This window comes from Centrocercus urophasianus, unplaced genomic scaffold (genome assembly GCF_019232065.1).
Source record: "Centrocercus urophasianus isolate 14NV4802_14NV808 unplaced genomic scaffold, USGS_Curo_1.0 seq_32, whole genome shotgun sequence".
Taxonomy (NCBI): domain Eukaryota; kingdom Metazoa; phylum Chordata; class Aves; order Galliformes; family Phasianidae; genus Centrocercus; species Centrocercus urophasianus.
The window spans coordinates 9,402,372-9,429,844 of NW_024884889.1; the positions used below are offsets into that span (position 1 = coordinate 9,402,372).

The 27,473-nt window shown below is 42.4% G+C and overlaps 1 protein-coding gene across 1 annotated transcript; it reads left to right on the forward strand.

Annotated features, from left to right (window-relative positions):
- The first annotated feature begins 1,627 nt into the window (after positions 1-1,627).
- Positions 1,628-16,482, forward strand: MAP9 (microtubule associated protein 9). Its single transcript, XM_042829682.1, has 10 exons — positions 1,628-1,672; positions 3,045-3,150; positions 3,783-4,033; positions 4,763-4,818; positions 5,312-5,477; positions 6,145-6,234; positions 6,925-7,086; positions 7,710-7,855; positions 9,425-9,557; positions 15,868-16,482. The coding sequence occupies exons 1-10, from the start codon at positions 1,646-1,648 to the stop codon at positions 15,988-15,990; spliced, it is 1,260 nt and encodes a 419-aa protein (XP_042685616.1). The 5' UTR covers positions 1,628-1,645; the 3' UTR covers positions 15,991-16,482.
- Positions 16,483-27,473: the final 10,991 nt, after the last annotated feature.

Genomic DNA, 27,473 nt, shown 5'->3' on the forward strand with positions numbered 1-27,473 from the left:
TTGTTCATTTCCCTGCTGCACTGGCTGCTTTTGCAGTTACTCCAGAGCTGTTTAAAGCTGGTTTTGGGTACATCTGGGCCTCAGAGTTCCTGAGACAGCATGCATTGCAGTTTACAACTCACCTATGAATCTTTAGAAGCTTTCCTGAGCTCTGCTGGTGCGGAATGCTTTCCCAACATGATAACTCTGCTCTCACCACCTGAGGCAACAAAGGTCAAACCCAGCTCAGCCTTGCCTGATCTGGATGACTTGCAGATCTTCTCCAGCAGACCTAGCCCAGCAGGCTTAAGGTACGACTGATTGTATTTCTGATTTTATTTTCAGACAACCAGAAAAAGGATGGTGTATTTTGGCAAGATGGGCATAGCTTTTCAAAATATGGCACATTGTAATAGGTGATGTCATATGAAGCAAGAGGAGACAGCGTGGTGCTTGTCGCTGTATAATCTTGCGTACTAACCTACATTTGGGCAACAGAATTAAACAGTCCTTCTACGTTTATTTTAGCTGAATCAATGTAATTGCTGGATTTACTCAAAGTGCTGTTCTCCATGCTCCTCGTGTATGTGGGAGAAAAAGAGCATCTTCACCTTCTGGTGTACATCTTTTTGATAACTTCATATTTGTGATATATTGAGCAGTTATTAATCAAGAAAAAATCGACACAGATGTAATGATCACTTTCAGACCATAAAATCTTATTCTTGTTGACCCCAGTAAGCTGTCAGAATATTTAAGTGGACTCTCAAAAACCCTTGTAGTTACATCAGAAGCTTGCGGTCTCAGTCAGAATAAACTCCACTCATCTCAGTGGGTGTCAGTGGGACCTTATCATAGAATCACAGAATGGCCTGGGTTGCAAAGGATCACAGTTCTCATCCAGCTCCAACCCCCTGCTGTGTGCAGGGTCACCAACCAGCAGCCCAGGCTGCCCAGAGCCACATCCAGCCTGGCCTTGAATGCCTGCAGGGATGGGGCATCCACAGCCTCCTTGGGCAACCTGTGAACAGTGCCTCACAACCCTCGGGGTGAAAGACTGCCTCCTAATATCCAACCTAAACCTCCCCTGTCTGTTTAAAACCATTCCCCCTTGTCCTATCACCATCCACCCTCATAAACAGCCATTCCCCCTCCTGTTTATACGCTCCCTATGCTGTTCTGCCTGAGCTAAGACTGTCAGATGTAGCCCTGATTCTCATGTGTTCTGACAAAAACATAAATAAGATAATCCCTTCTATATAGAGCATGCAAAGCTGGAAAACTGTTTTAAATGAATGCAGTGTCTTTCTAAAAGTGCCACGAGCATCATTGTTAAGACAGAAGAACTTCAAATAATTCAAGTGGACGCATCACAAATAAACTAGGTCATTTTGTCTTAAAACATTTTGCTGCCACCTTCTGGAGTGCAATAAAATGAGTCCCTCAGATGAGAGGAGGAGATGAGGAGAGAGTTTTGCCTTGCAGCAGCAGTCGCTGTGACGCTGCCACAGAGAAAGAACGCGGCGACTTCTTCCTTATTGCCTTGACGTTCTACTCGTGCCCTACTTGAGCTTCCTCCGGCAGGGCGCGCCGCGAACCCTCCGCTGCCCCGCCGCCACCTTTGTCCGCTCACGGAGCGCAGCGGAAGGGGCGGGCGGCTGCCGCCATGTCGCGGGACGGCGCCTCGGCGGAGGTGAGCCGGCGGCGGGGTGCGGAGGGGGAGAGCGCTGAGTTGGCAGTGAGTCTTCTGCGGGAAAGTCATCTGCAAAACTGTTTCGGAACTGCGACAAGAAGCAGTTGATGCTCTCGTATTAAAAGAGGCGCAAGTGTCGCGGCACGGGAAGGAAAAGAAACCAAAGCTGGGGGTGCGCAAGCCAAGGAATAACTTCGCATCGGGTGAAAAGAACGCGCGTCGGTGCTGTTGCTGGCTTAGGGGAGGAACGGGAGCATCACTGACGCCGTCCTCTGATGGCGTTTCTCGTGCCGTCTCCCACCTGGGGCTTTTCTGTTCTGCACTGTGCGGTGCAATCTTCCCTTCGTGTCTTCTCTAGTAGACACAGGGAGTTAAGCAAGACAGAAGGGTTTCGTTGTAACAGTGCCGTTTGAGATAAATGCTCTAATTTATGGCTATGGGAATAATTCTGTCTTAGATGGGTTCTTACATGTGGATTCAACATACGCACAGAGATAACAGTAAACGGAAAAACAAAATTTCTAGATAGTCTGTTTATAGGAACTTCCCTTAAACTTCCTCAAAGAATGCAAATAAGTTCATATAGCTGTTTGTATTTGCCCCCCAAGATAGAGTATACAATTATTTAAATAGCTGATTTAACTGAAAATCTATTGAATCTATCTTCACAAAATAATCCAAACTAACATGCATTTAGTTAGATGCAAGTTCAACCATAGTACTCATTTTCATCTCACAATGTCAACATTCCTTTGCTAGGTGGCTGTTATAAAACATAAGCTCAACCAAGAAGTGTATTGGGAAAAGTTGGTCACATGAAAGACACTGAGCAAAAGTTGGTCAAGTGAAAGACACTGAGCTTAGTAGGTCAGAAAGAAAAATAACTCCTAGAAATGTGTTGTCTTTGTTTTGGACGCCACTGCCTGTAGCTACTCTGAGTGCCAGAGCCTCACGCAATAAAGCAGTGCTTGCCACAAGCTCTGGTCCTGAAGTAAGAGTGCAAATGGAGAATGTACGTGCTTATTTTATTTTTACAATTTACATTGGAAGCTTTTGATAGTAACTTTCACTATCAAAATGTTCTATCAAAAAGAAAAATAGGAGGGGGGAAAAATCTTTGCCAGTAGTATTCTTATGGTGAGGGCAAATAAGAGAACATCATTATTTTTCTTTCTAACAGGAAATAGGATTTTGTGATATTTTGCAGCCTTTAAGAATTCTGTTGATTGGTTTGATTGCTCTGAATATAAGACAGTACCAGTACTTAGAGAGTTCTGAAGAAACATTCTATCAGTGTGTTTTGAACTCAAGATAAATAGTTTGTAATTGTTATGAATTGCCCACTTGTTTATTTGCCACTTTCTGATCTAAGGGCCCACGTCTAGAAAGTACTTCACCATCATTTTCCTTTACTCCCCACAATGAGAGATCTGGAGACTCCAATTCATTACTGTGTGGAGAAGCACCACCTGAAAAAGGTAGGACTTAAGTACATAAAACCAGATGGGTGTCATTGCTTATGCCTCAGTATCATCTGAGATTCCAATACAAGTCTTAAAATTGGCAGTTTTCTTAATTACCTTTCTACTCTCTTGCCCTTGTCTCCTTGTACTCTGCTTCTGTGAAGGGCCTGGCCTTATTCTTGCAGTTATGCCTAAATCCAGTATTGTCCCAGGCATTTAGAAACTGTGTTTTCAAAGTCTGGTAGAACTGTGCCTATGAAAGTGGTAGTTGATTAGATGTCGGGAGAGATCTTATGTGATTGAAATGGCTCTTATTTTTTGATTGCTGCACTAGAAATGTAATTGAGTGGAGAGAAAATTGGGAAATTTGGCTGTTCTTGTACTCTCTTACATTCTATAACATTTGCTACAGCTTTTATCTTGCCAGTCCAATCGTACATTTCAGTGTAAATGAATACTGTTGTCATTAGTCCATACTGTTCTTATGAGCACATATAAAGAAAATAAATTGTCCAATATCAAATTTAGTAATAAGTTTCACAGACAAATGTTTTTAGCTTCTCAGTATTGTTCTTTCTGTGCTACAGAATTCTTGTTCATATGTTGTCTAAGTGAATGTGTCCACTTAATCTGTTTACTTCCTCTAGATGAGAAGAAAGATATCAACAGTGACATGAAACTGTCAGTGGAGGATAATAGTAGGAAACCTGCTGCTCTGATAGTAGCAATGACCACCACAGCACACGAGAGAACAAAGTTAGAGAGGTCAGCAGATGACAGTTCATATGAGGAGAGAATTGTGCAAGAGCCAGTAGGAACAGCTGCAATACAAGAATTACCAGTGGATGGTCAGTCCAGCCGTGGGGAGGTGAAGAACACTTCAGAGGATTCTGGGCAGGTATTTTTTGTGTGCATTTTTACCATCGTTCAGAAAAATGTCCTAGAAATGCAGTGAAAGCTTCTGTAAATGAATTTACTGTTGGTTCCTTTAGTGTTTAAAACTCTGCTTGTAAAACTTCTGGACCCAGGGCTCACATAAATCATTGTTTATTTTTAAGGAAGATGTAGGGAATACCTTCCTGAAGGGGCAGGAAGCACTTTTTGCACTGTTAGTTTAAAAGTGATAAAGTTAGTGAAATTTGTGTTTTCAAGACTGAGTTTAATAACCTTATTGAGGTAAACATGTCAAATCTCTGTTCTGAGTTGAAGTGAGCAGCATATGTTGGCAGAGAATGGAATCCATTGCATGACTTGATTAACAAGTAATATACAAAGCACTTTAGGCCTTATTGTAAGAAAGAAAGTGTGTGGATGTATGTAACTGCTAAAGCTAAATATTGAAAACAGTTACTGTTGTAGCAAGGAAACCCACTGCTCAGCCCGGTTGTTTTTATTCCTTTGCGTCTCTCAACTATAGACTTCTGGTCAGGTGTTTGTTTTTGTTTCTTTTTTTTATTAAAAAACGAAAACTTTGTAGCCCATACTGTACCTGTGCTATATTTGAGTGGCTTTCTTGTGTATATGTTTGGCATATTAACATATTTAACATGTTGGCCTTCAAAATCCTTGTCATGATACTCTAGTTCTGTTACCTGACACACTACGATTTTCCCTTTTTGTGTCTTAGAAACAAAGTGGAACAACGAAAGCAGTTCTACAGAGCTCAAAATCCTCGTCTTGCAAGTAAGAGATTATACTACATATCACAGGTTACAGGGTATCTGTAAGTACTGTGACAATATCACTTTGCACTCATCTTCTATCAACAGTTTTTTAATTGCTAACAGCCTCTGGCCATCTGTGGAGAGAAGATGAGGCACGTTATTGTACTTCTTGCTAAACTTAGACTCCAAGTCTTTTGCCAGTGTCTGTAATGAGTTTGTGCTAATATCTTCACCAGTGAGTCCAGCCCATGGTATCTTGACAGGTTTTAAGCACTTTTTAATTCAATAGGTGAAAGTATCAGAAGCTTGTAAAAGCTGTTGGTCTGAATGTGTTGATTAACGGATTGTTTTGTCAATAATAAGCTGTCCAAAGCAAACAGGCTTCCTTCTTTTCCTGTCCCCACACAAGTGCAGCTACAGCCACAGTAACTTCTGGTGGGAAAAAAAGGAACATTACTTGCTATCATTAACAAGACATAGAAGGATCTTTAGTAATGTCTGTGTCTTTGTAGGTTTCTGCCTTCTGCACACTTAAAGGAAAAAGTGAAAGCTGTTCCATCAGCTGCAACTGTTCCACCTCGCTATTTGGGAACGTTAAAGGTTTTAGAGGATAAACACTTGCAGAAGAACAATGCAGAATTTGACAGAGCAGATAGTTTGCGAGCAGCTGTTTTCCAGGTAGATCTTAAAAACAAACAAACAAACAAACAAACACCTATGCATATAAAAGTCTAGTTAGAGGATCCAGCCATGCTTACTTTCGTTAAGTCAATCCTTGTAATGATGTTACTTGCATATGCTTATGTATAATTTCTTTTGTTGGTCATGTTTTCTAAAAATTATGAACTAATAAACTAAATGAAAGGTATGCAGTGTTTTATGATTTACTGTTATGTCTGATTATTCTCAGATACATGATATGATTTCCTTTGTTTTTTCTTGACCAAAGTAAGTAGTCTAGGATTCCTTTAAAAGTAAAAACACATCTGGCATTCTCTCTGGAACAGTAATCTGTATATCCTGAGTACAATTTCATTTTATATTTTTCAAAGATTTTAGAGGTCCATAAGGTTTTTCCGTAGTTGTAGCTATTACTGTAAATTCTTAGACATTTTTGAACACAAAAAAAATGTGTGCCAGTGGTGCTTAGATCAGTGTGATTTGAAGCACAGCTTACTTTTTCCACATGGAGTAATTAGTGCAGCAGCGAGCAGAAGAACTGGGAGTCATTTTGGTGGTCATTGTACTGGTGCTGCTCTAATAATATTCAGTTGTTGCATGTGGAACTTACTTAGTTACAGCTTAAAAACACTTCAAAGTGTATGCCTTCCAATGATTCTTACAGAACTGGATGGAAAAGAAAAGAGCCTTTCTACTGGAATTAAAGAGAGCTGAGAAGAAAAAAGCTGAGGAGCTGAGGAATGATACTGAAAAGGTTTGTTTACACTCTCAGTTGAAGTGAAGTGGACAAACTACCACTTTTTTTAAAGTGTGTTGACCTGTGCTTTCTGCAGATGACATCACTCCTATGATAAGGTTACTGGTTTTCTCTAGAATAGAGTGAGTTGAAACAAAGTGGCATGTCCTAGTTATTGTGATTTGTATAAGAGTACAAGGCTAGTGATTTCCTCAGAAACATGCAAACTTACCTGCTTCCCACCAGTTATATTAGGAGTGTTCTTGGATTAATTTTCAAGTTTGTTCACAAAGGCCTCAGGATGCTCATCCATTCCAGTGTTAAGTTCTAACATATCTTCTGTTGGAAAATCAGTTTGCTCAGTAGCTCAAGGAATACTTTTCTACCTTTTGAATGTGTAGCTCGTGGATCTGTTTTTCCAGTATTAAGCAGGCTTTCCTTTTGAGCATTTAATATGCATTTCATGTTCTTCCACACACTTTGCAGGAGTAATTTATATAAGTTGATATGAACTTGAGTAAATTAAATTTAAAATGAGCATAGAAGTGCATAGTTCATACTTCATTTGGAGTGTTTTCTACAAATCTATTTCCATTTCTCTATTATATTAATCCGTATATGAGAATCAATTCAAAGCAAGTGTTTTCAATTACAGTTGTATTTTATATTCAAATGCACTTAAATTGAGAATGGTATTTTTTGATCTAGAAAGAAGCCGTTAAAAGAGAGGAAGCAGATGCATCTTTTAAATCCTGGAAAGCAATGAAAGCAAGAGAAGCAAAGAAGTTGAATGAAGAAAAGAAGCTTGAGAAACTTAAGGAAAAGGAAGCAGCAGAACAGAATGCAGAGAGAGCAGAAGCAGCACAGAAGGTAAAGTGAAGTATGTAGATAAATGTGTATGAGCTGTGGTTTAGGGAATTGTTGAGGATAACTTGGTTAATCCAGCAGGAGACGGAAATGAAGGGCATTCCAAAGTCTGAACATGGTTAGTCTCTGAACAGGGCACTGTGAGATTCTGTCCTGCTGAAAATATGCAGCTGCTTCAGAAGGTCCCTGCAGCCCTGAGGTGGTGGTTTCCATACTCTGAGGATTCAGAGGCAGTGCGTCCTCTTAGACAGCTGAGATGGGTGCTGAGTAGAAACTGCGTCATTTGGGGGTTGGAACTAGATGATCTTTAAGGTCCCTTCCCAAAGCAGTTCTGTCTTTTTTGCTGTATAACATTAATATGCAAACAGGCTTTTTTTGTATTTATGTTCTGTCAGCTGAACATAAAATGAACTCCATGTATATATACATAGGCAAAGAGTTAAGACTTACTGGGAAAATAATTTACTCATCTTAGATAAAGTGAGATCCCCTTCTGAGCAATGCAGCAAGTAAATATTCCAAAATTTGAAAGTATAGAAATACAAATAATAATTCTGAATAAATGAAGAGAGTATTGACACAGAGATGAGGGATAAGATGGCTGATTAATCTGTTATTTTCTTTAGGCATTTGAAAAATGGAAAGAGAAAAAAACAGAATATTTGAGAGAGAAAGGCAGACAGGAAGAACAGTCTGAAAGAATCAGGAAGAAGAAAGAAGAGGAATTAGCTGCAGAAAAGAAGAGAGACAGCTTATCAGCAGTTGAAAAATGGTACCTCCTTTAGGGTTTTGAAGTATCAGTGTCCAAAATTTTGCTGAACAGGTTGTCTGTAGTGTTTGATACGCTGTTGACTGAGGAACAGTGGCATGGTTGGGAACAAGCTTTTCACTCAGAGCTAATAAGCACAGCTGTGAGAACAGCCTGCGGCTTCTTTCAATTTAGTAACTTAGACTCTTTCTTCCCCAAAAGGCAGCTGTCTCAGCCCTGGCAGAGATACAGCAACTGATAAGTAGGATTCACTTAGTGTTAAGTCTTACGTGACTAGCATCGTGCTTCATTACTAAGCAATGGGAAGGGAGGTGGGTCTTTCATAAAGCTTTTGTAGTACAGCATATGAATGTAGGTGTACTCAAAAGCAAATAAGATGCATCTGCTGGAGAAACTCTTTGTTAGTTTTAGAAGCCAAGAGTCTTCAGAGACTTACATGGGCAACTTACTATTACCTGCACAACTTTTAAATCTATTTTTATATGGTAACATAAGAAAGAAAGTAGTATAGATAAGATGATATCATAATAGGTAAAAGATTAAATTCATGTATGAGGACTGCTCCAAAAGTAATACCTCCTATTTTAGTGTGTTGGCCAGCAAAGTCAGAAGTTGATGCCAGTGGTATGGCAGTAGAGCTTGAGTGTTCCCACCAGTATGTCATTACATGTCGTTGCTGTGTGACAGATGGCAGCAGAGGGGCAGTCTGACAAAATGGCATCTGACATGAAAGTGTGCATGAAGCAGAGGTATGTCACTGAATTCCTCCATGAGGAAGAAATGGCACCCAGTGACCAAACACTGGATGTGGGCACAGTGAGTGGCAGGTGGTTCAGCCATGGCAACAGCATTGTAAAAGACAAGCCACATTCTGGACAACCCTGCACAACTGTCACACCACAGAGTGCATAGCATCTCAGTCAGCTCATCTGCACCAGTTGGCTAATGGTGGTGACTGTGTTACTAAATAGCATTCTGCAGCTGTATCCAATAGTGATTGTGCTTTTTTGTATCTGTTACAATTGGAAAGGTTAATGCAGTAGAAGGTTGATACAGGGGTGTAACAGCAAAGGCGCTAGTGCAGTTGGAATGGTGTTAGAAAGGAAAAATAAAGGTGCTCACATGTCTCCAAAGATCTAGGCTCACAGGAAAGACTGCACAAGGGAGGGATCTCCAACCAGAGGTCCTTCCCAGGTGGCAGTCAGCCCTTAAATGGGGTGTAAGAGAGGTGCAGCCAGGCTCCATCCCTTCTGGTCACACAGCTGAGCTGCCTTCACCTGAGCTCTCAGGGCTGATTGGGTCCTTTCCCAGGTGCTCAATCAGTGGTTCAGGCCGTGACTCAACAGTAACTGCTGATTCCATGGAAATAAATAGGAGGCATTACTTTCAGAGCAAGCTACGTATATCTTGGTGATATCATGCATGAAGATGGGCATCGAAGATTTTACACATGTTTGTTGTTAATCTGCTATTAAATGCATAAAATAGCTCTTTGAAATCAATTTAGTTAATTGGTCACAGATACGGCATTTAGATTGTTGAAAAATGATTTCCTATTCATCCTTTTCACAGGAATGATAAAAAAAAGGAGTATATGAAACAGAAGAAGGCAGAAAAAGTCAGAGAGAGAAGAAAAAAAGAAATACAACAGGCAGAGAAGGATGAAAAAGATAAAATGGCCAGAGAAGAATACGAAAGATGGCTGGTAATTTATGAATGTTTTACACTGTATAAAAATCAAAGAAATGAATGTAGTAATGAGGGTGAATACTTTGCATTTCAGTGTTCCTGGTTTTTTTTGTAGTGTTACAGGGAGAGACCAGATGATGGCAGTAACACATAGCTAGTCCCCAAAACTTCTTGAACAAAGTAATCAAGTATGATGTGCTGGAACTTTAGCTTATATGAAAAATCTATTTTCCCTACTTATGTGACTTGGAGTTTTGCATTCCATAGTATTTTCTTCTATTCTTTGTCAGTGTATAATCAAAGAATATTAGGCTGTTATAACCACAAAATAAACAAGAGAGTTAGGCAAAGCAGACTATGGTAACAAAAGAGAATAAATGGAAGGCTTACCCCTATCCTGGGCTCACTCACAAAACACCAGCAGAGCAGATCTCCAGAAGAGATCCTTCCCCCCTCGTAGCCAGCTCTTAAATAGGGCTAGGAGGGGTGCAGCCAGGTTCCACCCCTTCCGGCAGCACAGGAGAATTGCCTTCACCTTCAGGCTGTGACCCAGCAGTTCCCATACAGTCAGGAGCAGCCATCTCTGAAGGGCTTGCTCACAAAACCAGCAAAACCCAGCAGCACTACCAGTTGTAACAGTGTATGCACTTACATTTGAGAAAACATTTGAAGTGGAGAATTCCGTGTCACAAAATTGACAAAAGCCATTTTACTAAAGTTTGAGATCTTCATTGACTAGAAAGCATGAAACTAATGCTGCCATTTATGTTTTCCCTACATCAGCAAACTTTAGTCCAAGTTGTTAAGCTTTAAATTAATCCCCACATTAAGGAAATACGGTTTTCCTTATACTAACCAGGAGAGTTTGCTGATATTCTTAGCATAAACTGTTTTCTTGACAGTTGTATGATTTGCTGCTTAAACAAACACCTGCTTTTTCCATGCTTGCTCTATGGCACAGACATTAAGCATGTTGACTTTAAGGGTTTGTTTTTTTTTTTAAAGCATTTCTTGTGTTGTCTTACTTCCTTGTGATTTGTGGCATAGTCTGTGAGTAAGGGCACTGTTCCCATTCATAAGAATGGCATCTTGCAGCTCAGCTGGTGTAAGGTCCTTGCAGCTCACTTGCAGCATCAATAGCCTAAAAAGGAATCCTTTTCCAGAGTCTCAAATAGGTTTTCAGTGTTTTTTCTTTTTTTAACTAGGCTTATTTAACAACTGAGACAGACAGCAGCTGTAAAGGTGTGGGATACCTTTTAAAGGGGAGGGAGACAAAAGTTCAGGATGGTAGAAAAGGATCAGAATCTTACAGTGCTCATTGAGCCCAGTTTGTCGTACTTGACCCTTACAGTCCAGGAAGATACAGTTCTACAGAGATAATATTATTTAATAGATTAACTGTTCTGTATTGCTAGTTTTAGTAAACGATATTACTTCATACAAACCTGGCATTGCTTATGATCAGTTTCACTAGTAATAACATGAAATAATTGTGTGCTGGTTTAGCCAGACCAGGTATTCTTAATTGAATTGGATCTTAAGATTCACCTAAACAAAAACCTGGAGATCACAGGTTAAAAGCACTAGCAACAGAGCTGATATTTCAGAGCATTTATACGCTTATTTTTTGTACATAACACAAGTATAGCTGGTATTAGTAAGTTTTAATGAAAGATTCCTCTCTAGCTCCCTCTTTCACAATAACATGTCTATGCCCATTTACCTGTCTATTCTCTCATCTCACTATTTGTCTTCTCAGTATAACTAACAGAAAAAAAAAGTCACTTTCCTGTGCAGTCTGCTCTAGCTTTAACAGGGAGCTGGACTAGATGACCTCTTTTCCAACCTTTAAGAGTCTGTGATCTTAGGAATTTGCAGGAGTAATGATATAATGGGATAGAAGGCAGAACGACAAAAGTATGGCTACAGCAAATGAGAATAAGCCCAAATACAGCAGCTGCAAAAATGCAAACAAAGTTGCTTACCTTTGGAAAGCCTCAGGTAGGCAGGGATCTCCAGCAAGAGATGCCCTCACCTCTACTGCCAACGCTCAAATGAGATCTGGGAAGGGGTAGATCCTGTTCCCCCCCCCTTGCAGTCACTCAGGTGCACTGCATACACCTGAGCTCCTCTGAGTTGGCCCTCCCTTCCCACCAGGAGCTCAGTGACTGTTTCAGGCCTCCTTTGAGGGCTCGTACTCAGTGGTTCTCCTGGTGGCACATTGTTGCTTGGACCACAGAAGGTTCAGCTCACATTCCGCCAGTCCCATATAGTCCACCACCAGGTGTCACACTGATCTTATAGTGAGACTGGAGCATCTTGATGTCATGTTGCTCTTCCTGGTGATCCTGTGGACACAAAGAGACTCACAGGGAGTAGCACAGATGTTTCAGACATACCAGAAGGTTAGGTCTGCTCTCCACAGCAAGATACAGTTCCCATTTCTATCCTGGGTCAGCACCTTGGCTTGCACTGGGGCATGTCCCAGCCATCTGTATCCTTTGGCTTGATATCTGAGGATTACACACCTATATCGGGTACCAAAGGAGAAGTCCAGATTTGCCACAGGGGCATGATTAAGGTTCCCTTAGTGATGAAAACTGGAGTGTTGAGCATGATATTTGCAGGCCATGTAACCAGAGTGTGGTGTTCTCAGAATGAATTGGTGAATTCTCAACCCATCACATTTGGGCCAGTGTGTCAGCTTCATCATTTCCCTGTGACTGAAGGGGTTGGTGACCAGAAGTGTGGTAGACATATATGGTCTTGTGTTTAATCATGTGCCATGTGTCAAACCTCATATCTCTGTTCTGGATTGCTCAGGCATGGATAGTCCATTCCTGAGTGGCCCACTGTGCAATCCAAAGTGTGAGGCCCTGGTACACAGCCCAGCTATTTGTACAGATATTCAGGATATCATCACCAGGTTCCTTGGCTATAACCATCCACACGGCTTGCAGTTCTGCCCATTGGCTGCTCTGACCATCCCCCTCTTCACACCAGATCGTTTCAGTGGAGGGTATGCCACTGCTCTCCACTTGCTCGGGTTGCCCTTGCTGGACCCATCCATGTACCAGGCATCTTCGGGAATGAGATATTTCCCATCCTGAATGGAACTCTTCTCTGGTGGAGCGGCCAATGTTTCTTTTGGCGCATCACTGTGGTACGTCACTGGGCCTAGGATCTTCTGAAGTTCTTCTTTCAGTGGTGATGAAGGCAGACTGCTCCTCTGGCTAAGATAGGTGACCCATGCCAAACCTGAGACCAGAACCCAGCTGAGGTTCAAATGGAATTTTGACTCTGCCATAGGCCCCAGCTGATGCCATCCTGAGTTACACGGACATCTAGTTTAGCTGGAAGGGTGGAATCGAATATACCCAGTGTCTCCATTGCTTTCTGGAATGCTTCTTCTGTTCTCCCCCAGTCCTATTTTTGTCCTTTCTTCATGAGTCAATACAAAGGCCTCAGCAGTTGCACTGGATGGGGTATAACGGAATGCCAGTATCTTAATATACCCAAAAATTCATGCAACTGCCTTGGCATGGTGGGGACTTGAAACGCCAGAACCTTGTCTGTTATTTCACTAGATAGTACTTTGGTCTTTCCTAACCAAACTACAGCCAGAAATTTCAACGACAAGCCTGGTCCTTGCACTTTTTTTGGGTTTATAGCCTACCCTTCCTTTTGCAAAGGAGTAGTCAATGAGTCTGCCACCTTTTCTAATGCCTCCAGTGAGTCAATTGTCAACAGGAGATCAGCAATATAGTGGTACAGTTTTATGTTGTTACGATTATTCCACTCTGCTACGGTCATGTGCCACTAAGTTATGACTGTAGGTTGGTGAATGCACATACCCTTTCAGCAGGAAGTTGGGTTTGTAAGACCTGCGCGTAGCCCATATAATTCTCCCATATAATTCTCCCATATGGCCAGTGTGAAAGTCAGATGGAACATGGAGAATGACAGTAGATTATAGAGAATTAAATAAGGTCACACTGCTTGTTTGTGTGGCCATACCTAATATTGCCTCCTTAATAGACTCACTGAGATAAAAACCAACCACTGTGTCCTAGATTCGGCAAACGCATTCTTCAGTATCCCAGTTGCTGACAAAGCACAGGACCAGTTTGTGTTTACGTGGGGAGGCAGGCAGTGGACCTTTCAGGTCCTGCTACAGGGGTACGTGCATGCACCAACAATTGCCATAACCTGGTGTGTGACCTGGCTAATTGGGAAAAAACTGATAATGTTAGCTTATATATTATGCTGATGATCTCTTGTTGACATCTGACTCACTGGAGGCAGTAGGACAGGTGGCAGATTCATTGACTGGAAGAGCATGGGCTATAAATCCTCAGAAGGTGCAAGGTCCGGGCCTGCCTGTGAAATTCCTGGGGGCAGTTTGGTCAGGAAAGACCAAAGTACTGCCCAGTGCTGTAACAGATAAGGTTCACGCATTCCCAGCCCCTACAACACCAAAGCAGCTGCAGGAGTTCTTAGGTATGTTGGGGTATTGGTGTTCCTTTATACCACATTTAGTGCAGCTGCTGAGACCATTATACAGATTCATGAAAAGGGGGCAACTGTGGGACTGGGGGAGAATGGAACACGAGGCTTTCCAACAGGTCAAAACAAGGCCAGGCATTGGGTGTATTTGATCCCATCCTTCCAGCCAAACTAGAAGTCCATGTAACTCATGATGGGTTTGGCTGGGGCCTGTGGCAATGCCAGGATTCTGTTTGGACCCCCATTGGGTTTTGGCTTCAGGTCTGGCATGGAGCAGAAGAAAGATGCAGGATGATTGATTGAAAGCACTAGAGACAGCAGACCCAGTGCCCTGAAAGTGCTACAGACAACATGGGCTTCCCTGCTTAGAATCCAAATTACGGGCACCAATGGTTGGGTAAGACCCCAAATGGGCAATGAAAATAACCTTCTGCTTCTGTCCCTGAGAATCTAGAACCAGATACCCATAGACTGGCACCAATAGAATGGCCTCGGAAAATGCAAGTAGGACTAAAATGGTGTGGCCCACTTGTGCCTTGGGGGAGACTGTTGAAGGTTGGGGAATCAGTCATTTGCCTGGTAATCGGTACATGACCTGCAGTCATTGTGGTCAGCACCCTGGTCTTCATTGCTAAGGGCCCCTCCTCATGTCCCTGTGGCAGATCAGGACCCCCTTTGGTGCCTGGTATAGTTATGCAGCCACAGATATCTGGCCAATGGTGTGGTACAGGTGGCTGGGACATCCCCAGTGTAAGCTGAAGTGTTGACCCAAGATAGGAATATGGCCTGTATTTTGCCCTGGAGGGCAGACCTTCCCCTCCTGGTACCTCTGAAACATCTGTACTGCTCTCTGTGAGCCTTTGGAAGACTCTAGGATGACAGGAAGGAGCAAAATGTCATCAAAGCATTCCACTGTCATTGTGAGAGCATGACATCTGGTAATGGGCTATGTGGGACTGATGGAACATAGGATGGACCTGCAGCAAACAACTGCGTGCCTCCAGTAACACCATCAAGCACTGGCCCATGGGAGAACATGAACCCCAACCACAAACCAATCATCAATTGTCTTACACTGTGTCAACCTGCATCGTGATGGGCAATTGTGTAAGTGTTAGGGTGTGTTGGATCCCTGTATTAGGGAAGGCTCACCCTCCAGCTGGCTCAATCATTGGTCCATGCTGTGAAGGGTGCAGTGTATGGGAACTGCTGAGGCACAGCCTGAAGCACTGATTGATCACCTGGGAAAGGACTGGGTCAGCCCTGGGAGCTCAGGTGAAGGCAGTTCAGCTGTGTGACTGGAAGGGGTGCAGCCTGGCTGCATGTCTCTTAGACCCCATTTAAGGGCTGACTGCCACTGGGGAAGGATCTCTTTCTGAAGATCGTTCCTTAGTTAAGCTTTTCCCTGCAAACCTAGAATGTTCTGATATGGTTGATAAGTCTCCTTCCTTTATGGCACTTCTCTGTTGTGCCTTTTGTAATCACACCTTTGTTGTAATGCCTTTCCTATTGTATTGGTCTGTCAAATTGCCACAATTCAGGACGGACATAGTACTTAATTCACCAGGCCTTCTCTTGTCTTTTTTGCTTAGAAGGCACACAAAACCATCTCATTCCTGAGACTGTCACTTCACCTGCAAATAACATCACATGTTACAGTGCCTCTGTGTTTCATTGCGCAGTGTGCGTGGCTGCTGAGTCCTTAGAGGGATGTGTGAAGCTCCAAATGGCAAATTAACTTCACGTGAAAGATGCAGCAATAATTCTGACTTTTCAATTGCCCTGGAGTTCTTTTATTTGACATAATGTTTTATTCTCAGGGAAACATGTTGAGGAGAGAGCAACTTCAGAAGAAGCAGAAGAACCTCCGTGTTGTGCATAGGAATGAAGTGCCTTTTCCGTGGATCCCACCTGGCAAAGTCACCTATACACAGAACTACTGAGCAGCCTATTGCCCTCTGTACAAAGAGATAATCTGCTTATGATCTCAAGACTAGTCTGTTATTTCAGTTTTTCACTGAATCCATGATAGATGTTTTATCCTTTCTTTTTAATTTATTTGATCTCTGGAGTTGAAATGGGTTTCTTGTCCTATTCCATGACATTAACAAATGCACTAATTTTTGTAATTCTGCATTTAACTTAGTTTTGTTAAATGTTGTGTTACTCCATTCCTTCTTGGTGAAGGTGGATAATCAAGAGATGTGAGGCTAGACTCTGTTTTCTTTGTTTTTTTACCCAGTAAGTGGCAGCTTACTGTTGTAGTGAGCAGAACGATTATGCTTACATTACTACTCTATTACTATTCAGCAGCAGCAATGACAGTTGTTACTCAAAATGAGTGGTCACTTGCAACTAGAAAAAAATGAAAACACTTCCACATCCATTCAAAAAGTTTTAGTCTCTATTTATAAACAATTAAATGGTGATAAACAGGTGATGAACACAGTATTCAAGAAAAGGGAAAGTACAGGCCAGGGAGCCTACCTATGTGTGCAAAATGCAAGGATGTTCAAGCCTGATGGCGTGCTTGAATTGCTTCTCTTCCTTCACCTGCAAAACCCGTTTTGAGTGAGTTGTTGAGAGATGGTTCATGCATGGAAGGTGAGAATGGTGATTGTCATCAGGAATGGTTCTGCCATGAGGAAGATGAGACTGGGAGATTTATTCTGGAAGAACTGCTGTGTGAAACAGGGAGGATGGGGAGATGTTGGGTGTCTTGCAGTAGAACAGAGGCATGAGGCTAAACCATCAGTATGGTGTGAATCTTGTTCTTCATGCATGAAGAAACAAACTACAGAGAGCACGATTTTTAGATTGTTGTAGAATCACAGAATGGCCTGGGTTGCAAAGGAGCACAATGCTCATCCAGTTCCAACCCCCTGCTATGTGCAGGGTCACCAACCAGCAGCCCAGGCTGCCCAGAGCCACATCCAGCCTGGCCTTGAATGCCTGCAGGGATGGGGCATCCACAGCCTCCTTGGGCAACCTGTTCCAGTGCCTCACCACCCTCTGGCTGAAAAACTGCCTCCTAATATCCAACCTAAACCTCCCCTATCTCCCTTATCCCCCTTAATCCAATTCCCCCTTATCCTATCACTATCCACCCTGTAAAAAGTCGTTCCCCTCCTGTTTATATGCTGCCTTCAAGTACTGGAAGGCCACAGTGAGGTCTCCCTGGATCCTTGTTTTCTCCAAGCTAAACAAGCCCAGTTCCCTCAACCTTTCTTCATAGGAGAGGTGCTCCAGCACTCTGATTGTCTCAGTGGCTGGCTCATGTCCAGCTTCTCATCCACCAGGACCCCAAGTCCTTCTCCACAGGGCTGCTCTCAAGCAGATCTGCCCCCCGTCTGTATCAATACCTGGCATTGCCCCGACCCAATGCAGCACCCTGCACTTGGCCTCCTTGAACCTCATTAGGTTCACATGGCCACTTCTCCAACCTGCCCAGGTCCCTCTGGATGCTTCCCTTCCCTCCAGTGCATCGACTGCACCGCTCAGCTTGGGGCCATCTGCAAACTTGCTGAGGCTGCACTCGATGCCATCATCTGTCATTGATGAAGATGCTGAAGAGCACCGGTCCCAAGACCGACCCCTGAGGGACACCGCTTGTGACCGGCCTCCACCTGACACAGAACCATTGATCACAGCCCTGTGGCTGCATCCAGCCAACATCCATCCAACGGTCCATCCTTCAAATCCATATCTCTCCAGTGTAGAGAGAAGGATGTGCTGAGGGACCACGTCAAAGGCTTTACAGAAGTCCAAGTAGATGACATCCATTGCCCTTCCCCTTTCCACAGAAGCCATCACTCCATCATAGAAGGCCACCAGATTGGTCAGGCACGATCTGCCCTGGGTGAAGCCATGCTGGCTGTCTCGAATCACCTCTTTATCTCATATGTGCCTTAACATAGCTTCTAGTAAATGCTATTTTAATAGCATGTTTTGCAATTCATGCAAAATCTTACTTCGAAACTTCAGTGCAGAACAGTGGTAGTCTTGTGAGGCAGTTCTAGGCACTTATCTGGAACCGATTTTGGAAACAATGGGAAGACTGAGGATCTTTAGAGCTCTCCAAATCACTTCTTCACTGCTATCCAAATGCAAGCTGTTATCTAGGTATTTTCTTATGTGAATTTTAATAATCACTCCAGATCTGTTCCTTAAGTGAGTATTAACATTAAAAAAAAAAAAAATAATAAAAAAAATAAAAAAGAAAGAAGAAGCAACCACCCAAGTTCTTCTCTGTATGATGTATTTTCTGAAATGAGAATCTTACTCCTGCTAAGACTGACAGTCTCCTTGGGAAGTGATAGGATCATTTGAGAAGGTGGCTTTCCCTTTTTCATTCAAAGCTTGTGCTGTTTATAAATCACTGAGATACTCAGTAATTCTGTATTTCATGTAATACTGCAGCATCTCCTGACAAAAAAGCACAAGACTGTCAAACAGAGGAATCTCTTTAGTTCCAGAGGTTTCTTGCTTGTTTGTTATGTTTTAGTGAGAGGTACTGAGGATTTAAATGCATTTATTTTGGCCATAACAGTTTCTGTTGCCATAATGCTGCACAGGTGACAGTTATCATTGGGATGTATGTATAAGTGAAATTAGAAGAATATTTCATTACCTTATTGTTGAATGTGGTTCTGTTCATCATTCCTTGAATTCATATTTCAAGCTTTGTCAAGGTTTGGCAGAAGCAGGTAAGATGTTGGAACGGTAGGTGGACCCATGTATGTAGCCCTGCTCTGTATTGGAACATTTCAGCAAGTCTATGATGGTCCTGTCTTTTGCTTCCAGGTCTGCTTCTTCCTCAAAGAACAATTGTATTTGACTGGGCTTTTATGCTTTTATTTGTTCCTCACCTCCTGTTATCAGACTGCTCACCATAACGTATTGTGGCTGGAACAGTTTTTGTTCTACTAAGGAATTTATAGCGGAAATAGGAGGCTTTATGACACCATCCTTTGGTTATTTGCTGTTATTTGCGATCCAGATTTTTACTGGCTGTAGCACAGGTAGAAATGATGTTCACTTCCTGTATTCACTCGTCTGATAGCACAGACGAGTAAAGACAGGACTTTCATAAACTCTGGCCCTGGCTCTGCCTGGACTACCTGTTACCCTGTGGCAGGTCAGGTGTTTTCTCCAGCAGTAGTGATATGTCAGTGACAACATGGACACCCAGAGAGAAAGCAGAAGTTTACTGCCTGCAGAATCTTTGAAGAAGTTGAGAGCAGCTTCAGAGGACAACTCAAGAAGCAGGGTGAAATTACATGTACCAGCAGGAGAATGACACAACTACAGCACAAGCAAAATCCCAGTGAAATGCCAACTCAGAAGTAACCCACACAAATTTTATGGGGAAAAAGATGAAGAATGAATTCATGCCTCTGGGCTACAGCAATGATGTGCATCATTGTCTGCTAGGCTTCTAGCTCTACTAGAAGCCTGAAGTTCAGGTTTAGCGCATCAGGAAACTATATAGCTGTATAATTTAATGGGAAGATAAAAATGTATAGCAGACAGCAGTTTGTTGTACAGCTGCCCTCAGGAGAGACTGAGGCAAAGCGTGCAGCCTGTGTGAAGCTTGGGTTGCACAATCATCTGGATCTTTATTTTTGCAGTGTCTAGCCAGAGCAAGCAAGATAGGTCTCTGTACTCACAGGCTTGCAGCTGAGAGATGCAAATGAAAAAATGTTAGAGGGAAAGGCAGATCTGGAATAGGGTTTCTCATATGCCTGTTGCTAAGCTGAATACTGTGCTTTACTGTTTTTAAGCCTTTTGCTGATTGGATGGAAAAATTTTGTCAGAAGGTATAAGTGGGAAGATGTAGGTGACATGCTTCATAGCAGTGATGTACTCCAAACCCACAGAAATTCACAGCTTTTCAGTGAGGAGAAAATGCTCAAGATCTGTGGATGCGCAAAAGAAGTTGATAGAATTCCGTGTTTGTCCTTTGCAATAGGATGCTGCAATCTTGGTCTCATTTTCAGACACGTTATATCAAGATTTAGGAAAATGTGGAGCTCAGATGTACAGGTGTGTACAGTAATTTACAAAAAATGTGTCTGTGCAAATCCTATTTAATTTTCAATTGATAACAGGAAAATTATTTTGTTATTTATTAATAAAGTGTATTTTAGTATAATGAGGTCAATGCATTCATCTGGTTTGTGGATGTAACAGTTTACTTAAACCTTTTCTACATGCAACTGGGCAATATCCCTAAGCACAGCCTATGCTTTTATCATTGTTAGTACAACAGATGGCCTTGGACATGTATCCTATGCAGGTGACAGCTTCTAACACAGCACCCTCTCCTCCAGCTCACTGATCCTCACTGTGTGCTGCCACACCAGTGTTTTATGTGGTGCAGACCTGCCAAAACCTGAAACATTTATTCACCAGGAGCAGTCCAGACAAAATGTAGACACGTGATGAAAAGCCTTACCCCTTTCTCAGAAACTATCCCTGCAGGGGGACATTTATATAAATCAGCTGAACTAAGAAATAGGATTACATTAAAGATCCTTGTTCTGGATGAGAAAGGCTGTGCACTGGTCTCTGTGATACATTTTGTTTCATATTCACAGAACAGGAAATTAGATCCTTGTACCTCGTTTGTGTGTGCAGAACTGGTGCATTCCATGCAGTTATTTCCATGTTGAACTGACTCACTTGAGTCTAAAACACTGTCTTTTCCACTGCCTTATTAAAGAGGAACTTCAGCCCTTCTAGTGTGCCATGATTTTGGAGGACAACTCTTGCACTGAAGAATGAAGCTGCAGTTCTACCCTTTGCCTTGCTCGCTTCCTGCAGGACTGAAAGCTTTGCAATCTCATTGCAACCACGGCTGCCATCACATTCCAGCACCCGAGCTTCTTCATCTCTGTAGCCATGCAAAAGCTCTGCTCCAGTTGTAAGCACCTTTAGGTGACCAACACTTTCAAGAGCTACTTACACTTCCACCATCCGATTCCTACCGAACTGCTGGTCATAGAAAACAATTTCTAAAATAGTAGTAAGATTTATTGGTTAGACTTCAGTGGATAATAAGTAATTGCAAAATTCTTACCTCACTGTTCCAGCCTGAGCTGTGAGCAAATCTCTTCATATCATCAGGCTGTACTCAGTTAAAGTGTGATATTAGCGCCTACACTCATAACAGATGAAAAGTGCCAATAAAAGCCTTTAATATTGCAAAGTATTTTGCTTTTCCACTACTCATTAGTTTATGAATAGCCCTTTTCAGTGATTGTTTTATTTCTAAGTAAATTCTGACCAAAACTGTGGAAAGTTTTTCCATCAATTCTTCATTTAAAGAACAAGCAAATGCTCCCTTTGTAGGTTAATCATTTTCTCATTAAGAGAAATATAAAATGAGTATATATTCATTTTCATAAACTGGGTTGCCTAGTCCTTGATGATAAAAAATGATACAAGGCTAACATTGTTTCCAAGCATCATTAACTCTCAAGAAGTGAAGTAGGATGTTCCACTGTTTAACTGTTTCAGTGCCCAGTGCGTGCGACAGTAACACCCCGGTTGGTTTAAATTTTCCTTTGCACATTTTAACCAGCTGAACAACCCTCCCCATGTATGCTGTTTTCCAGCAAATGAATTGAGGAGAACAATGGGGAAAAGAAATCTAGAGGATGGAAAATTATTCAAACTGTTCTCAATCTATTTCACTTTCTTCAATAAACATCTGAACGATTTGGGAGGATAAATGGCACTTTGGGGAAAAAAAAAAAAGCCTTTTTTATGTCATCTGAATTCCTATAAGCTTTTTTGTACTCTGGGCATTGCCAGTTCTGCTCCCTGACACGGGCAGGATGGCATCCACTCTTCACTCCTGTGCCAGAAACATCTTTCCACTGACAGCTGCAGGCAAAAGGTGAGCTGCAGTTGCCTCAGCCAAGGTTAAACCATTGAAGATAGCTTTCTCACCTTCCCAGGTTAACCTTTTTTCTAAGTGGAGCCTTGTTATTGTTTGGATCACCTATGGCTGAAGGGGAGAATATCATCCTCAACTGAGATGGGAGTGGGAAAAACTTGCATTGTGAAAGGTTGAGAGAGAAATGAAAACACTCCAGCTTTTATTTAAAGTTATTTTTAGGGTCAAAGAGAGGATACCAATGAGAAAATAAAAGCAACCAATGCTGTCATCATTAAATTCATCATTTGTAGAAACACTGATGGTTATGAACATGGTGCTGAGTACTGCACAAGCCGAATGGAAAGTGGGCTTGTCTCAGAACACTCCTCATCCCTGAAAGCAGGTAAGAGTCATTTAGGCAGAAGCATGAGCAGGAAGAGGATGGCTATGGGCAGGCAGTGAGGCTTCCACACCAGCAGCTGTGGTGCAGTGGCATGCAAAGCTCCTGGCAGTCTGGTTTCACGCTGTGTCAGTTACTGCCCTTTATCCCTGTCTTCCTTTCAGCAGCCAAAGGCAACGTGCTCATTTTTTCCATTCACTTTTCTGCTGACTGTGTTGTCAAGCATCCTTTGGCTTCCTTTCTCCAACATAACATGATTTCCTGTCTTTCCTGCTTAAGATACTAAATAATTCTGTCCATTTTTGCTGCCATACAGCACCTCCAGAAGAGATCAATCTGCTCAAAGAACAACTGTCTTCTTTACTCTGGCATACAGAGTAAAGTACCATTATAGAATTACGCCCTAACATCAACATGATACTTATTTTTTTCCCTTAAACAGATGGTACAGCATCAAGCTGTTAGCTTTCACCACAGCAAAGATGTCATTCTGCCTAAAGTTTCTATTCCTCATGCGAATCAATAAAATGTAGGAAGATTGTGTTAGAGAACTGCTTCTTGCAAATGGCTCTGTGCATTAGTAGCTTATACAGTGCAAGGGCACGTGATAATGACACCTCATTTTCAAGGGCAAACGCTTTGCTGGCCTACTGAGTATCACTTGAGAGAGGTTATGTGGCATGAGAGCAATGGGAGGTGATAACAGCAGGAATAATGAATAGCTCAGGGCTTCATGTACCGACCATCCATGCTTTGCAAAGCCTGTCTGGTGATTTGCAAATTAAATATGCTTTACTCTATGCTCTTTATGGTTCCTTTCACCTTTTCTTATGCAGACAGTTGCTTTAAATAATCAATTCTATTTCTTAAAGAAGTCATAAAAGAAAGAGTGGGGAGAATTTAACTCTGTGTCTAAGAGCCCTTGCTCTCCTGCCTCTCCATGATGGGGTAAAACAGAGCAAGGATGCAAGGACAGGACAGGACCGTGGGGTTTTGTATAGGTTTCTTTCTTCACTATAGGCTGAATGCAACTTTCCCAATCTGCCACAAGTGGGGCAAATCCCTCTGCACATGCTGGATTTGCTGTGAGCAGGACCTGCTGCAGTCACAGCTGGCACTGTTCTGTTGCCATCGCTTTAAATATTTGCTCTTTAGAAAGTGGGTGATCTTCTACCACATACGATGCTCCAGTGCAGTAACTGAGTATTGTTCATCTTCAGCAAAGCATGCAGCCAGGAATTAGTGCACCCATCTTCACTGCTCCAGCAAGAGGCCTACATTGCCCCTGAAAGGTGTTGAAAATACTTTAGCAAAAAAGCAAAGATTGTTGTTATGGCCACACTTGAAATTTCCGCGACTCAAGGACAGACCCACCATGACTACTGAATACTGAACTCCGTCTCTGTAAAGCAAATATTTCAGCTGCCAAGCACCTGAACTTTGCAGAGTATTCACTTGTATGTATGTCCAGCCATACAAGAAATAATCAGAGCAATGGGTATTCACATACAGCGTGACACATCTGATCCTCCCACATAAGAATTATTATCCTCCAAGTTAGACAGATGTGGTTTTCAGTCAAATCAGAAGTTAGAACACATGTTCAGTTCCCAAATACGCATTGTGATAGCATTACTTCTGTTTTTACAGGGTTTTAATTGTGCAGAGATCATCACCAAGGCTTCGGGTTCCAACACCTTAACTTTCTGCTCCCCACAGCAGTCTGTGCTTAGCAAGGAGAATGGTATCTGGCCTTTCAGGTGTTTATACTACAGTGTTTTGAAGAGTTGCACAGAGATACTGAACGGAGCTCAGCAGACAAACTGGGGGAACCTGAAAGATGCTGAGCCCTGACTTGTAGAATTGGTGTCAGTACGCAGCACCTCCCTGAGCGAGGCCGTACCCTGTGCTTGGATGGCACCACTGTGCCAGCCCCACATAGCGTACATCTGCCTGCCAAGAACCTTACAAGCATTTATAGATATTTATAACTACCCCCGCTGCCTCAAAAAGCCATCAGCTTGCAGCCACAGTACAGCAGCACAGCAGGGATGGAGCAAAAAGAGTGGGAGCAATTGGAGCAGCTGAATGCAATTGGGAAAAATAACAAATGAATAACCAGTATCCTTTATTTCATCCCTGATGTGGTCTTCAGCCTTTTGCTCTTTCCCAGGAGCCAGACCCCTTGTCTCTGGGGAGACCTCATTGTGGCCTTCCAGTACTTGAAGGGAGCATATCAACAGGAGGGGGGATGGCTGTTTCCATGGGTTGATAGCAATAGGACAAGGGTGAATGGTCTTAAACAGAGATAGGGAAGATTTAGGTTAGACACTAGGAGGAAGCAGCAGAACTAACAGCATCTCAGCCGTGTGAACTGAGGCAGCACCAGGAGAAGTGTTTTCCAGCTATGTATTCAGGTGTACCCAAATTTTGCTCTTGATGGTGGAAGTTTCATGGTATGGATCCAGATTCTCTTGGGCTGTCTTCACTCAGGCTCTCCTTGTTGGCTCAGGACATTGGTATGCTGCCTGATGTGAGTGCTGTGTGAGACTGGGAACAGAAGGAAGTGCATGGGCAATGCTTACAAATGTAGCTGAAGCAAGTGCTTTATACAGGGGATGAGAAATGGGCATCAGCAGAAAGGGGCTATGGAGGAATGAAGTCAGTGACATCAGTGAAAAGGACTGAGTAAAGGCTGCAAGTCCTTACTGTTCAGTCCCATCCAATTTCTTTTCTGCTTCAGCTCCTCCTACACCTGTATATTTGTCCCTGTACCTAACAGCAGCCTTGCTTTTCTGTATAGGTTTCCCTGATGGGAAATACACGGTTGTATATTAGTTCAGGGAGTCTAGAGTTCCTGAGTTGTTCCCCTGCATAAACCCCATGCAGTCAATATATTTCCAGTGTGATTTCTGTGCTTCAAGAAGGAAGCAGATAAGCAGGAGGGAGACAGGCATGGGTAAAAGCTAGGCACTGCTGGGCAGGAAATGTGATGGAGTAAATCTCCTGTGCTTGCCATGAAAGCACAGAATCTAACAGAAAAAGTAAAAAGGATGTTTTAATTAAATGAGAGTATAGGAATAAAAAAAAAAATAAAAAAAATAAAAAAAAAAAAAAAGAAAGCATTAAAACAAAAAAAAGTTTGACATAATTAAAATGCTTGATGGCAGAAAAAGGATTAAACATGGTTAAGCTGGAGTTGTCTGCACAACAAAAAGCCATAGGGAAGACACAATGTGTCTGTGATTGCTGGAGACTGAGTATTAATGCCTGCTCTCCAAAAATGACATTATTGTAAGGGTGCTTCTGCTAATTGTATAACATCGCATCATCTGTTGCTTGACAGACATGGCACAGCAACTGTAAGGGTGTCAGGCAATCATGACTTGATTGTGATTTTTAAATGTTCTCTCAAGTGTGGTTGTTTGAGTGTGTAACAGCAAGCACAGATTTACTGTCATGAAGTCACCTGGAAAAAGCTGTTGAAACCGCTAAAAGCAAGCATTAAAATTCAAGCTACTACTTGGAACAACTAAATTAGAGCACAGCATCCTGGAAGCTGCGCTACCACTTGAAAGTAAGATTCTCACTTGCTGAAATGTTGTTGAATAGAAAGCTTTAAAACCAGAAGGTTAGAAAATCTTCAGAGACCAGAGAAGATTTGTGTGTCAGTGTCAAGTAAACACAAAGAGACAAGTGTTCTCTTTGAGGCTGCTTTTTATTCCAGTGGGTAACTTCAAAGGCAGGGGCATCCTACTGCGAGAAAAAGGGAATTGTCAGGTTCTCCTTCAGAGATGTGCTCTGGATCTCAGATTCAATACACCTAGCTATGAGGAGTGTTAAAAGATGTTAAGAAGTGTGCTGTTTTTTTTCCTCCTTGTTATCAGTGGTTTTTGTTTTATTTCTTTGGCTGCACTGTGCTACTCTTTGCATAGTGTAAGCGTGAGGTCATTGTGAGGTTAATTTATTTCTCGTAAAGATGCACTCTTAGCAGAATTCCACTGACACAGAGGAACAGATGTAACTCCCATTGCTACTGCAGCAATCCCCTGGATGGAAGAACAGATTATTTCTTTCTTTGGGGCAGAATATCCAAGTGAATCTGAATACTGGTGTAGAGGAAGATGCAAGTCATGTCTTGAAGCAGTGATTTGCACACCTAGTACGAAGGCACGGCCAACCCAGGGGAGTTCATGCGATGCACCTGAGTGACTGAAAGGGGTGAAGCCAGGATCCACTCCTTCCCAGACCTCATTGAAGGACTGGCAGTGAAGGCAGGGGTATCCCACTGGAGATCTCTTCATACCTGAGGCCCTCTGAAAGTAAGCAGTTTCTTTCCTTTGTTTCTCTGCCCCTGACTGTTGCTTTTGAGCAAGTCTTCACTTGCTGCAGCCCAGAACTTTGCTACTCTGGTGTCAATGCTGTGCTTTCCATTGTGTTACAGCGTTACAATTGGTTATCATTTAATCTTTTGTACAATAGAGCTTTGTATCTGGATGAACGCTCTGAATCAATACACCTGAGTCAATGTACCTGAATCACTAACAGCGAGCCAGTTTCTAAGCCTATGTCCCAGCTGCTGGGCCCTGTCCTTTCGGATGTGTTACCTTCTCCAGCCCAGGCACTAGCAGTCTCTTGACAGTATCTGGATGTTGTTCTAGGATGATGTGCAACACTTCACTGCTAGGAAGTGATGCACACCTAGCCCAGACACTGCTGCCTGTATTTGAATAATAGAAGACTGAGAATGAGTCCGGTTACATGATCTGCCACACACTGACATCTTTAGATGTTCGCCTAGGTTGATCCTAATGGCACAGGAAAATTTCTCCATGCCAGGTGTTGCCATGTGAAGTTGTTTTGGTTCAGGAGCAACAGAGATATGATACCTTATTGCAGGTGGAAAGGAACAAGAGTCAGCATATGTTATTGTTTCCTGTTCTGATGTTAAAATTTCAATTTAGGTGATGATTTTCAGTTACATGAGCAAAATGAGTTATCTACAAATGTCTGCCAGTGACCTCAAGTCAGACAAATTTGAATGCTTCCTCTCAGCTCTGTCACCCTACAACCTCCAGCTGCACGTAGTTACTAGTAAAATAAGAAAGGTGGATATGGCCATACATCAGCTTCTTAGTACT

Excerpts from the sequence above, each read along its gene's own strand:
- MAP9 (XM_042829682.1), top strand. The coding sequence starts at position 1,646 with ATGTCGCGGGACGGCGCCTCGGCGGAG. Across the intron at positions 1,673-3,044 it reads GGGACGGCGCCTCGGCGGAG|GGCCCACGTCTAGAAAGTAC; the intron begins GTGAGCCGGCGG and ends TTCTGATCTAAG. Across the intron at positions 9,558-15,867 it reads AAGAATACGAAAGATGGCTG|GGAAACATGTTGAGGAGAGA; the intron begins GTAATTTATGAA and ends TTTTATTCTCAG.